The following is a 13,899-nucleotide window of genomic DNA, read 5'->3' as shown; positions in this document are numbered from 1 at the left end:
TTGTCAAGGTCTTCCAATCATTTTGCAGCAAATTCCCAAAGTAACACATAAAAGTGGGGGAAATAATGATTTGAGACCCCTGCCGAATTTGTAAGTTTGCGTACTTACAAGGAAATGAACAATCTGTAATCTTTATGCTAGTTTCCTTTTAATGGAAAGGGACAGACTGTTATTTAAAAAATCCAGAAAAAGTACAATAAGCAGAAGTTAGAAACTGATTCAGCCGTCATTGAGGGATGTTTTTAATCCCTTTTTATCCTCAACCAAAACATGACTTAGTACTTAGGTTCTTGTAGTTGGTCACCAGGTTTGCACATATCTCAGCAGGGGTTTTGGCATTCATCTTTACAAACACGCTCTAAATCTTTTAGCTTTCTTCCCCAAAAGTTTATTTTGGTTATCTGGATTTTCTTGTCTCCCACTCCCAATGAGTGACAAAACGTTTCTCGCACTGAAAACCCTACGCCCACTTTTGGGGATTTTCTTACCTGAAATTTTAGCTTTTTGGCAACTCAAACTTTCAGCTCCCTCTCCAGCTTTTCTGAAGGACTGAGGTCTGGAGACTGGGTAGGCCTCTCCGTGAGCTAATGTGCTTATTCTTTAGCCACTTATTTGTTGCCTTGACATAATGGTTTTGGTCACTGATTTGAATGCTGGGTCATGCCGGAAGACCCATCCTTATATATATTTTTTAATAAATATTCAGGGAAGGAGGTTGTCATCCAAGATTTAATGATATATGGCTCTGTCCATTGGCCCCTCAGTGAAGTGAAGTCATTCTGTACCCTTAGCAGAAAAACAGCCCCAAGCATAAAGCTTCCACCTCCGTGCTTGACTGTGGGGATGGTGTTCTCTAGATCATATTCACCATTTCTCCTGTGGAGAGGTTGGAATGGAAAAAAATTGTTTCTGTGGACAGATGAGCTCTATACACATAAGAACCCAGTCAGTGGGAATCAGCATTGTGGCTGGGTTGTAGGTGATCAACACTTATTTCATGTATGACATGTAAATCTGTTTCTAGCATTTATTATTGTATTGTATTGTATTGTATTTGGAGACTAAATTCTGTTCACTAGAAGTCTCTGTTATCAAACAAGGTGTTGTCTCAAACACACTCACTCAGCTGTTACAGCAAATCATTAGCTACTCAGTAGGCGCAAAGTGAGACAAGCTTTATCTGAGGCTATAGATCGATGATGTCTTGTATCACATTAGCTTTGTTTCCTAAACAAAACTTGGGTCACGTTAAGGAAAACAGCAAAGTGAGAAATCTGGCACAGTAGCGTGTTAGGAATGAAAATGTTAAGGTGTGATCTTCCTTTGGTGATTTTTTTTTATTAGGGTAAGAATCCCAAGATGATATATCGTATGTCAGTGAATACAGATAATGGGTTCCACACCTCAGGTGATGGGAAGTTAGTTGGCATGGTGTCACCCAGAGGCTTTTTGACCAGAGCGTCACCCAGGAAGAAGACCAAATGACGGGCCATAAGCTTCTGTTGCTCAACTGTACAATGGTTCTCCAGAGACAGAATCACTGGGTACTGGGAAGTCTGGAAAACAAAGGGAACAATGTGAAGGTGAACTTCAGACCTTTTCCAGTTTCTAATGTGTTAAGGCGAGGAAAGGGCTGGGAATTCAATGCGGTCTCCAACATAGGCAGAGTAAAACATCCAAAGTCAGTGAATATCTCACGTACTTTGAAGGCGTAGTCTTTGATGGCTTTGATAACATCTTTGAAGAGCACTTTGGATGTGAGCGTATGGCCATGGTAAATAACAGGTTCTCCATTAGCCCCGTCCCAACAGTCCAGCTCCACGCATCGGCAACTCTTCATCAGCGCTCTGCAAGCAAAGAAAACATTCATGACCAATTAGTGATTTTACATCCCTGAAACTCATGAACTTTGCCTGTGAAAATAGAGAGATTCCTGCGCTGTGACTTCTGTTCCACCAAAAACTCCTGGATCCCAAAACAGTATTTTATAAAGGCCTAAGAACTACTAGGGTGGTCTAAAACAGGCATGGCAGAACTTCAGTTCAGTCTACCTGGAGGCTGATGCATATTTTTAAAAGATAAGCCATTAATATGATAAAAAACATCTATCCAAAGTAGCACATTTATTCCATGCTTCTATTTCACCTTTGTTTAATGCTGTCAGTATAAAAGTAATTCTGCAAAATTTACTTTATGTAGGCTTCTGTGCTGCTTGGCCCTTTGAGTTGGTCTGCCATCAGGTATGTGTTGTGTGAGGAGGAGATGTAGTAATGGTTGAGGGGCTGGTTCATGTCCTGATACACAGATCTGTGGGCTGGGTTCAAAATACAGCCGTCGTCCTGCTGCAGGTACATCAGGAAGCCATCTTTGGTCATGCAATTGTTCTGCTTTGCTGTGACACAAATGGATGAAAGTGTTGAGTGGAAAATTGTGTATAACACAGTTGAGTTAAAGCTTTAATAATATGGTTACTATAATTTTATCATTCCCTGGTGTCCAGAGTAAGTCTACCTGTTTTATCCACTTCATATTTCTCAATCAGCCTGTGGGCGTCCTCTGCAGTCGCCTGCTCCCGCTGCTCGTTCAGCAGAAAGTTCAGCAGGTCTCTGTCGCTCATCTGACCCTCTGTTTGAGCATATTTCCCATAAATGACATCAATCTCCTCACGGCGTGTCAGCATCTCGTAGAATTGCTTGATCTCTTCGCCTTCCAGGGTGTCTGAATTGGATGTGTCACATTTCTGTGCAACACAATCAGTGAATTATTTAACCAGATCTAACATTTTATGAAAGATTAACAGTGAATTTCAAAGATATATTTTGTAATTTTTTGACAAGGTCTCACCTTAAAAAGGTCCGCTGCGTAAGAATCATCAACCTCAACATTGATCTGCCTCAAGAAGTGTTTCACCTCCTTTAGTGTCATCATGTTGTCGCCATTCTTGTCAGCCTTACGTATGCAGCTGAATATCCAGCTGGCATTCAGATGTAAGGATTTGATGTATTACGCACAAAAACATGCAAACACATTTCTCTATTTAGGAGTTTGCTAAGGATACTGTTCGCTCTTCTTCTGGTTACTGAGGTTGTGCATGTTGTTGATGATCTTCTCCAGGCTGCTGACCCACTTATTTACATCTTCCGGAGATTCTGCCATCAGGTCGAGATTCTTCTTGCGCCCCTTGAAGATGATGGAGAAGCAGAGGTCTTCAACGCTGGCATCGGTGTATTTTTTAAGGCCCTCAGAGTGGCGGCCCTTTCGAACCGATTCAATGTCATCAATGGAGACTGTTTGGAGAGCGAAGGGGTGTTTGTTAGAAAGTGTGGCCCTGAGAAATCACTGAAGGTTAGTGTTTTAATAGCCTCAAAGTCAATATTTGGTAAGCCCATCTGTATTCTTCAATACAGCCTCTATCAAGACGATCCCACACTGCTTCAGTAATGTTGAGGAGAATGTTGCTCTGGAGAGACCAATCCATGACTGTTAGTGTTCCAGTTTGTTATTTTCTATCCAGGTATGCTTTAATAGATTGGCAAAGTGTTTGGGATCACTGCCATGATAAAAACAAATGAAGCCATTGCCATTCAGATGCTTTGCAGATCAAAATCTGACATGACCACTGGCTGAAATGCAGCTCCAAACAAAATTTTTTCCTCTTTCTTAATAACATGCTTTTTGGACACTTTTCATCTGCAGTAGATAGTTTTTTAGGTATTGCACGGTGGGTTAAAATCTCACTGTACTTTTCTCCATGCATAATTAATTTTAACAAGATCCTCAAAGTCACTGCTCGAACTGCTCCAATTCCTCAAATTTTTTAAGGACACACTGCACACCATGCCAGGTTTTTAGCTAGTAGCTTGTTGGGAAAAGTTATTTGAAAACAATCATCGTGTACAAGGAGTGAACTGAGGAAAAGTGAAAAAGCAAAATATTTTTAAAAATTCAGGTATGACACCTCTAATCTATATCATAAAAAGCAAATTGTGATTATTTTAATATATTCATTATTAACTGCTATGTTGTCTAAAATGTAACGTCTTTTATTTCTGGCATTAACAACAGCTATCGGGATGGTAGCATTCAGCCATTATTATCCCTTGACACACAGTCTTTCCTAAGATAAGTCCATATCTTGTGGCGGCCGACTTTTTTGTCCCAGTGGTTACAACTGAAACTGTTTTTCTATCTTATCTACAGGAAGGCTTTTGTCTCAGCACGCCACATCTGTTGCCTTCACTCACAAATCTGCAGCACAAAACTTACGTCTTCCAGGCAACTTTCTGCATGCACTGGTGGGACCCCGACAACATTTATGAATCAAAGGCTGACTTTTTGATAATTTATGTGTGTAAAAAATGCATAATGTGGTACCAAGAAAGAGCTACCGTTGCTTTTTTAGCAAGCATTGTCTATTTACAGGACATCAAAATTAGCATAACATTTTTGTTATATTTTAGATCACTATAAAGCCTTAGCCAATGGCCTTCACAAACTCTTGACAGCAGCTAAATGCTGCACCATGTTCACGAGCTAGTCACTATCTTTTTTTGGTACTAGACAGTGTGTAAACAGTTGGCTTATCAGAGCTTTTCAGTGGAAACAGACGAATCCTGCTGAAAACAGAGCTCTTGACTCTTGCCTTTATTGTGATCTCGGGTGACTTCAACCATGTATCACTGGACAATACACTACCAACATTCAAACAATATGTGGACTGTCCCACCAGGGGAGAGAAAACTTTAGACTTACTGTATGCTAACGTCAAGGATGCATACAGCTCCTCCTCCCTCCCCCCACTTGGTAGGTCAGATCATAACCTGATTCACCTCACCCCCCGCTATGTGCCAATTGTGAGGAGGGAACCTGTGACCACCAGGACTGTCAGGAGGTGGTCAGAGGAGGCCTTAGCAGAACTACAGGGCTGTTTCGAGGTGACCGACTGGGAAACACTCTGTGAGCCTCACGCCGAGGACATCAATGGGCTTACTGAGTGTATCACAGACTACATAACTTTCTGCACCGACTCCATTGTTCCAGCTCAGACTGTTCATTGTTACCCAAATAACAAGCCGTGGGTGACTAAGGACATCAAAGCCCTCCTCAACAACAAGAAGAGGGCTTTCAGAGGGGGCAACAAAGAGGAGGTGAGGAAGATCCAGGTGTTACTAAAGGACAAGATCAGAGAGGCTAAGGACAATTACAGGAGGAAGCTGGAGTGGAAACTCCAGCAGAACAGCATGAGAGAGGTGTGGAGGGGCATGAAGACCATCACTGGATTCAGGCCAACCAACAGCAGGGGAACTGAGGGAGGTGAGAATAGAGCCAATGAGTTGAATCTGTTTTTCAATAGATTCGACACCACAGTGTCTGCTCCCACCCCCACAACCTCACCTGCAGTCAGCCTGGAATCCAGAGCCACACCACTGTGCCAGCCTCTCTCTTCACATGGCGCTGTTGCCTCCTGTGAGATTCCTGACACCCCTCCCCCACCCATCACCTTCACTCAATACCAGGTTGAGATGCAAATGAGGAGACTTCACTCAGGCAAGTCTGCTGGACCAGACGGAGTGAATCCCCTTGTCCTCAAGACCTGTGCCCCCCAGCTGTGTGGAGTCTTTCATAAACTGTTTATGCTGAGTCTGAGTCTGCAGAGGGTCCCGGTGATGTGGAAGACATCATGCCTCGTCCCTGTACCAAAGACGCCACGTCCCAGTGGCCCCCAGGATTACAGGCCTGTGGCACTGACCTCCCACATCATGAAGACCCTGGAAAGGCTCATCCTGGACCAGCTGCGACCCATAGTAAGACCACACCTGGATCCCCTTCAGTTTGCTTATCAGCCTCGTCTCAGAACTGAGGACGCCATCATCTACCTGCTCAATCGTGTCTACACCCATCTGGACCAGCCGGCGAGCACTGTGAGGGTCATGTTTTTTGACTTTTCCAGTGCTTTCAACACCATCAGGCCGACCCTCCTGGGTGATAAGTTAGCAGCGATGCAGGTGGATGCTTCTCTGGTGTCCTGGATTGTTGATTACCTGACAGGAAGACCACAATATGTACGTCTCCCACAGTGTGTGTCTGACAAGGTGATCAGCAACACAGGGGCACCACAGGGGACTGTCCTCTCCCCCTTCCTCTTCACCCTCTACACCACAGACTTCAGCCACTGCACAGAGACCTGCCATCTTCAGAAGTTTTCTGATGACTCTGCGGTGGTTGGATGCATCAGCAGGGATGATGAGACAGAGTACCGGGCTGTGGTCGACTCCTTTGTCACGTGGTGTGAGCAGAATCATCTGCAGCTCAACGTGGCAAAGACCAAGGAACTGATCGTGGACTTCAGGAAGACCAGGAAACACTTGACCCCTGTTTCAATCCAGGGGGTCAGTGTTGACATTGTGGAGGACTATAAATACCTTGGAGTACACATTGACAATAAACTGGACTGGGCTAAAAACACCACAGCACTTTACAGGAAGGGCCAGAGTCGTCTCTATTTTTTGAGGCGACTGAGGTCCTTCAACATCTGCCAGAAAATGCTGAGGATTTTCTATGAGTCTGTGGTGGCCAGTGCGATCCTCTATGCTGTTGCATGCTGGGGGAGCAGGCTGAGGGTCGCAGATGCCAACAGACTTAATAAACTGATCCGTAAGGCCAGCAATGTTGTGGGGATGGAGCTGGACTCCCTCAAGGTGGTGTCGGAGAGGCGGATGCTGTCCAAGATAAAGACAATGTTGGATAACACCTCCCACCCACTCCATGACATGCTGGTCAGTCACAGGAGCTCGTTCAGTGAGAGACTGAGATTACCGAAAAGCACCACTGAACGACACAGGAAATCATTCCTGCCTGTGGCCATCTCCCTGTACAACGCATCCACTTAACACACTGTTTGCTGCTACAACTACACATGTTTCTTTTCCAAATATTTATTTATAAGTGACTTATGTATGTATGTATGTATATATATGTATATATTGTACTATTCTTAGTTAGCGTATTGTCTGTCTTGTCTTAATGTTGGTTTAAAATGGAGCACTGTAACAAAAAATAATTTCCCCCAGGGATCAATAAAGTATTCTGATTCTGATTCTGATTCTGACAATAAACTGGACTGGGCTAAAAACACCACAGCACTTTACAGGAAGGGCCAGAGTCGTCTCTATTTTTTGAGGCGACTGAGGTCCTTCAACATCTGCCAGAAAATGCTGAGGATTTTCTATGAGTCTGTGGTGGCCAGTGCGATCCTCTATGCTGTTGCATGCTGGGGGAGCAGGCTGAGGGTCGCAGATGCCAACAGACTTAATAAACTAATCCGTAAGGCCAGCAATGTTGTGGGGATGGAGCTGGACTCCCTCAAGGTGGTGTCGGAGAGGCGGATGCTGTCCAAGATAAAGACAATGTTGGATAACACCTCCCACCCACTCCATGACATGCTGGTCAGTCACAGGAGCACGTTCAGTGAGAGACTGAGATTACCGAAAAGCACCACTGAACGACACAGGAAATCATTCCTGCCTGTGGCCATCTCCCTGTACAACACATCCACTTAACACACTGTTTGCTGCTACAGCTACACATGTTTCTTTTCCAACTATTTATTTATGAGTGACTTATGTATGTATGTATGTATATATATGTATATATTGTACTATTCTTAGTTAGTGTATTGTCTGTCTTGTCTTAATGTTGGTTTAAAATGGAGCACTGTAACAAAAAATAATTTCCCCCAGGGATCAATAAAGTATTCTGATTCTGATTCTGATTGAGGCCATAAAAGCAAAAAATTAGGTAAAAGATGCTAAAATGGTCAACCAAGTTGAGTTGGGCAATAATTTCATTACAGATAATCCTTTAAATACTTGCTAGGATGAAAAAAATTGATGTATGCAGATTAATCTGTAATAGACTATTTACAACATTGCAACAGCAAGTCTTCATGAATGTCCTGCTGTCAAACGTACTACTAAATCATGTTTGTAATAAACCAGATTGAGCCATTTTACCCAAACAGTCTTAATGTTTAAGAGTCGTTTTTAGACCTAACAGATGGGTTCTCCAACATTTTGTTGTTATCTCCTGTAAACCTGAGTTCTTTTGCAACACAAACCCATTCCAGATTTGATTTTGACTTTACTGCACTTTAAAACATTTTTACACAATCTGACCTCTCCTGAACCTCTTTTCAAACACATGCACCCATACAATCAAAGTGTCTCGGACTAAAATGTTTATCTATATCACCCATACAAAGACAACATACATACACAAAAGGTCACTGCACACTGATGCAGCCAATGCATCGGAGGCCAGCTCTATTGTTGTGCAATAGAGCTGGCCTTAATGTACGGAAGAGCATGCACTGCCGCGTGTGATGTCATTGCACTACACAGCAGCACAGGCCCTTGTAACAAAACAGCAAAAGACTCCAGGCTTAGCCATGAGGCCATATATTATGGCTGGGCCACAATCACTCCACATCTACTCCCTGCATCCCAAAGTTAGAGATTTAGATTCCTTCATTCTACTTTAAAGGAATCTAAAGTTCAAAATAGGTCAAAACAAAAACAACACATTGAGGGGGCAGTGGAGTGAAACACACCCATGTTTTCCAAGCCCTGCCTCAGCTGATTGCTGGATGACTAAAATACCTTAAAAGCACTCAGCAGAAAAGGGAGTGTTTGGTTGATCTGTGCATGCACATTATCTCCAACAAAACAGAGGTTGTGAATTTGGACCAATTTCAGGGAATCCCATCTGGAGAGACTTGCCACAATGTCCAAGTCGTGTTATCCGTGTCACGCAGACATTGTTCGAATACCACATGAAATGTTTACACAAAGAGAGTTTTGTGATGGCCTGACGAAAGTTCACTCTGTTGTTTCTAACAGTCTTTTCCTCAAAGGGAAAATTTGAGTTAAGGGTTAGATAGCCATGCCAGTGAGCGAACAAACAAAACAAAAAGAACAACTTTGAATGACAGTCACTCTATGTTCCAGTGCTCACCTGTAATTATTAGAAAAAGGTCATAATACAATGAGTGTCCTTCTTAGGGTGGCTGGAATCCACATTAGAAAGAGTAAGGACCTTGAACATCCAGAGGGAGCTTTGAGTACAGCTGTTAAATACCAGTTTGGGCATCTAATTAGGATGTCTCATGGGCAGTTTGCTTTGGAGGTTTTCCAGGCTTTCCCAACTGGAAGGAAAACCCAGGGTGGAACCCAGAATCCACTAGAGCGATTATATATCTCATCTGGCCTGGGAAAGCTCCCCTAGGAGGAAGGATACGCACAAAATAATCGATTGATAGATTAATGGATCAGTTATTGAGTGGATCAGTGGATGGATTAAAACCTCGTTAAATTGCCCAAACTAAGCTATGCTGTCAGTGACATAAGTAGGCTAAGCCAGCTTTTCAAGCTGACAAATTTGACTTGAGTAAAGCACAGCAGCAGATGCTCTCATGAAAAATATGGTAAAAAAAACTAAACAATACATGCTGTCCTCCCACAATCTCCTCTATTTTAATCAAAGCGCTTTAGAGCTGACTGGTAAATGCAGCTGGAGCCCACAGGAAAGCAATAAAATAGCAGCTTATTTCCGTAAACAAAGAAATTCCTGTGTAGGCCCATCTGTAAGAAAGCTCGGTAACGCTAGAAAACATCGTGTTTGTAAAGAGAATATTAGAGTCATTATTCTCAGTGTTTGTTCAAGGCTCAAGTGCAGGGCAGAGGTGAGCTTGGAAACCTGAGCTACCTGAGTCCCAGTGGATGCACACATGCTGTACATTCACAGCCAGACAGTGGCTCACTGAACCGAAAACCTAAGGAAAATAGTCTCTCTAACACACACAGACAAACATACAGCTGGGAGTCACACTAGTATTTCCCAGTCCAGCTTTCGCCACACCACAGTACCTATCAGCATGGAGCTGTTTTCACACATATTCACTACTATTGTCATATGAGGGTGTGCTTGTGTGTGTGTGTGCTGTAAGAGAATACGCTTTTGTTAAGATCTGAAAGGAGAGCTCTTAGCAGACAGAATAATAGAAGAGCGGTCTGCGGGTCAAAAAGGTAGATGTTCTCATCAGACTAAAATAATTTAAATGGAACACAGAACTTGTACATGGACCTGCAACAGACTGGAGGCCTGTCCGGGATATGTGGAAGACAATGGCTGGCTGGATGGAACGCTGGGCATGTAAATATACAAACATATATAATAAAGTAGGCACAGAGGTTACACTCACAGGTGTGGTTTTGCTTGAATGCTTTTTTCGACTCATGCGAAAAGGTCTGGCAGTCTTCCTCCAGTTTGAAGTAGCGGCCATGCTTCCAGGATTTTGAGCGAACCTTGACCAGTTTTCCTCCCAACAACAAGAACTGGAGATCTGAATCTCCCTCCAAACCTGCGGGTGTGAGGACAAAAGGAGCAGTCACGCAAGTTTCTGCCTTCTGTATTTTAAAATATACATGAAGTTCCAGGAAACACTTGGTTAGATATTGCAATAAACTGAGCATTAATAGGAGAAGTAAATAAATGTTCTAAATAAAACTGATCAATATCCTATCAATACTTGCAATTTTAGCCATGTTTAATATGAGGATGCACCAGTTTAACAGTATATGTGACAGAAAATGAAGATAAGCATTATTAGTTACACCTTAAATTAATTTATAGGTCCCGTATGGCTGTCATACACGAGAACCAACAAAGAATTTTGGAACCATCTATATCTAGAATAAAATCTAAGCTATGTGCAGTCCTGTGTCTTTTTTATCCCCAGCACACCTGTCGTACTGTAGTACAGTGCAGTGTATCACAACATTTCAGACAAGTAGAGACAATAGCCTATCATTCAGGTGCAGCAATTTTCTGAGTGTTGCATTCTGGGAAGGGTGTGTGCTATCATCCGAATGAATGACTCAAAGCATATTTGTTAATCAGTGCTGGCGTTTATCAGTGTAAAAGTGTTTGTTTCACACAGCTTTATGAATTATAAAATTCTCTCTAACTGAGACTGAGAATATGCAACACTTTCTAAGTAAACAAAGGGCATTTGAGGATAACACGTTAAATACGACTCAGAAGGGAGTGTTTTTATGGCTGTGGGCAGGATCGCAGCATAACAGACATTTCTTTTTCGCCCAGATCACACCACAAGCCCACAGAGGCTGTTTATGAGTCTCTGGCCTCTCTGCAGCCAAGGAGGAGGACTGGCCAGCGCTGCACCACCCCTGCCCAGTCAGGCTTTCTGTTGGAGGCTTTGCTCTGAGCACCTTCTACGTGTTTGTCAAGCCTCTTTTCTTGTGATCTACTTCACTGTGAAGAAGAGCAGCCTGCTTTCAGTCATCCAACAGCTTCATGTTACGAAAGCAGGCGCTGACATGTTCCTTACGCATCAAACTTCTCTGTTTGCATTTTTTTTAAGCGAACTAATCAGTTTCAGATGGGAAGAGCTCTTTACTGTGTGCACCCAATTACACAAGCTAGCACAAGAAAATTCCAAGAACTGTGAAGTGAGAGGGAGGCGTGATGGCACAAGTTCACGTCATATGTTTGGATGCCAAACAACCCCCGTGCCATAAATAAAAAGACTAGTTTGACGATCAAAAAGTGAGTCTTTGTCACATTGGAAAACCATTCCCACACAGTACAATGTCATGTGACCTGAGTAGGGAATGTGACTATTTCAAACAATTATATTTTCCTACAAAAACACGTGTAGGACATGGTTTTTAATTGCTTAACAGGAATGCAGTGTTATTACGACTGTGTTATAAATGACACAATAAAATGGAAAGAAATTTAGATATAAATACTGTGCTGCCCTCCTCTGTGCAGATGACTAATACCCAGGAAACTATGCTGTCTAGAAGGGGAAACAATAAGAGACAGAAACCCGAGAATCGAACACCGCAGAGGTTTTCCCCTCAGCTCATGAAGTCTTATTGAAGTTTAGCACATCCTGTGTCTGTAGTCTCATTTGTCACCTCGTTTTCAGCTCCATCACACAGACCCTTACGCTGCAACTTCCCTAACGTCAAAGAATTTACCGCTCCAGGCAACGAGGAAGCTACCATAAAGCGTTAGAGTGCACGGATCAAAACACAAACCTTATGTTTATTCTCAACGTCACGACAGAAACATTTATCGTCCAAGGCTGCACGTGATTGGTGATATATTTTTTTTCTCTTGTTTGAAGATATAAAGTTTCGCAAAATCCATGTTATCCAAACATTACGCGCACGCGCCTGCCAATGTTGGCAAAACAGTCGAAGGCGTCTCAAGCGCGTTTGCACCTTTGGAGGACTCACCCAGGCGTTTTCCGTTCTCCTTCGCAACTTTTTTCAGGTGTTCCAGAAATGCTTGTTCCTCGGATTTTGTCCTTTTTGGCCGTTTATGAAAACAAGACATCTCGGATAAACTTTCTTGTTTATCCCGGTGGGATAAAGAGACTGGCCGGTCGGGTCGATGCTCGGCGTTAAAGAGAAGCAACACGTAGATCTCCCCTCATGGGGCGGGTCCCAAAAATAATCTGTTTCTGTGTTAGAGCTGCAGTAACTTTGCTTACCTGTCCTTGTTTGCACACTCTGAAGGAACCGTTCAGCGCTATGAGGGTGTGAGTCTGCTCTCATCTAACCTGTAATCTTAGTGATAAACTTTTTAAAAACTTCTAATGGTCGGAAACACATCTGACTGGCTTAAGTGGGCCATCACTCTCACAGAGTGAGGTTTGTCTGCAATAATAAAAGGTCTTGTGCGCTTAAAGAAGAATTTTGCGGTTGCTTATACAGAGGTAAAAGGTTACAATATGCCTTTAAATAAATTTCTATGTAAAAAAAAAAAGCAGTACGCGTTTTACACATCACTATTTTCATGTCTTGACGGGCTGCTGTAGCTGCTTCCAAACACAAATAAAAGAATTGTTATATATCTATACGTTTATGAATATTTACGTAATAACCATTTTAGTAATGAGATGTGAAACAGCGCCATCGTAAGGGAAAAGCGGATTGGCCTGTAGTTTAAAAAATTGCAAATTTAAATAGGATATTTAAAGAGCGAGGGATGTTTTAATATCCACAAGGATGTGTAAGAACTGCAGCTCATCGATAAAAACCTGTGCTACCTGATCAACGATCTCTGGGTGTGGTTAGAAAGCAAAGTGGAAAATTAGATGAAACGTAACACCTGCAATACCTTCAATATTATTCGTTCAGCTCGATGAAACGTGTCATTGTCGTGGTAACAGAAACATGTCACGATGCCAAAACCAGGAGCCCACCTCACTGTTTTGGATGGCAAATGTGCGTTGAAAGAAAACCAACAGAAAGCAACCAAGGAACGTGAGAAATTGTGAAGCATTTCTCTAACCAGGAAACCACAATGTTTTTTTTGTTTAGAAGCACTGGCTCCTTTTTTTATTTTATGATATATATGTATAAGTATTAAAAGCTCCTGTTGATTAATATTTGTTATTTTTGTCTCAATTTTAGACATTAGACAGGAGACGTTGTTATTTATTGAGGAGAGAAAAAGAAAACAGACCCAACTTTCGTTCAAACATCAAAAACAAACATGGGTTTGGTGAAGCTTGCTTAATAGTGCTCCAACTGGCACAAAATCGATAAATCAAACACTTGCTTTTTAGTGCAAGTAGACTAAATCAGTGCGCTCACATGCACAGATTTTTGAGCAACTCACCAAGTTTGCTGGATGTGCCATTGAGGTCCATTTTTATATCAGCTAGTAGAAATCACCATGTGCAGTGCAGCAGTTCCCGGGCTGAATAACAGGAGCTATCCTGGACATAAAACGTGTCTTTTTGCCCTGTGGAGGAATAAATCCTGTCCGCGGTGCCCTCCACACAGTGTGCAGTGAATGCCA

At 42.5% G+C, this 13,899-nt stretch overlaps 1 protein-coding gene across 2 annotated transcripts in view; it reads right to left on the bottom strand.

The window, feature by feature from the left end:
• The window catches only part of plcd1a (phospholipase C, delta 1a), a 17,147-nt gene extending 3,248 nt beyond the window's left edge, over positions 1-13,899 (bottom strand). Inside the window, exons 1-8 of one of the 2 annotated variants that reach the window (XM_085468325.1) lie at positions 13,717-13,899; positions 10,259-10,417; positions 3,059-3,287; positions 2,845-2,974; positions 2,512-2,740; positions 2,191-2,392; positions 1,703-1,847; positions 1,404-1,556 (exon numbers count right to left, since the gene is read on the bottom strand). In XM_085468325.1, coding sequence (XP_085324451.1) covers positions 1,404-1,556; positions 1,703-1,847; positions 2,191-2,392; positions 2,512-2,740; positions 2,845-2,974; positions 3,059-3,287; positions 10,259-10,417; positions 13,717-13,747 — 1,278 coding nt within the window. In that variant the 5' untranslated portion in view covers positions 13,748-13,899. Of the gene's footprint in view, positions 1-1,403; positions 1,557-1,702; positions 1,848-2,190; positions 2,393-2,511; positions 2,741-2,844; positions 2,975-3,058; positions 3,288-10,258; positions 10,418-12,326; positions 12,538-13,716 lie in introns of those variants that run through there. The other variant, XM_085468324.1, reaches the window with a different exon arrangement.

The sequence above is a fragment of the Copadichromis virginalis genome, linkage group LG9, assembly GCF_057382275.1.
Source record: "Copadichromis virginalis isolate Kocher_CV1m ecotype Utaka linkage group LG9, C_Virginalis_male_GT1.1, whole genome shotgun sequence".
Lineage (NCBI taxonomy): Eukaryota > Metazoa > Chordata > Actinopteri > Cichliformes > Cichlidae > Copadichromis > Copadichromis virginalis.
The sequence above is the reverse complement of the archived record's forward strand: the minus strand, read 5'-3'. Positions and strand labels throughout refer to the sequence as shown.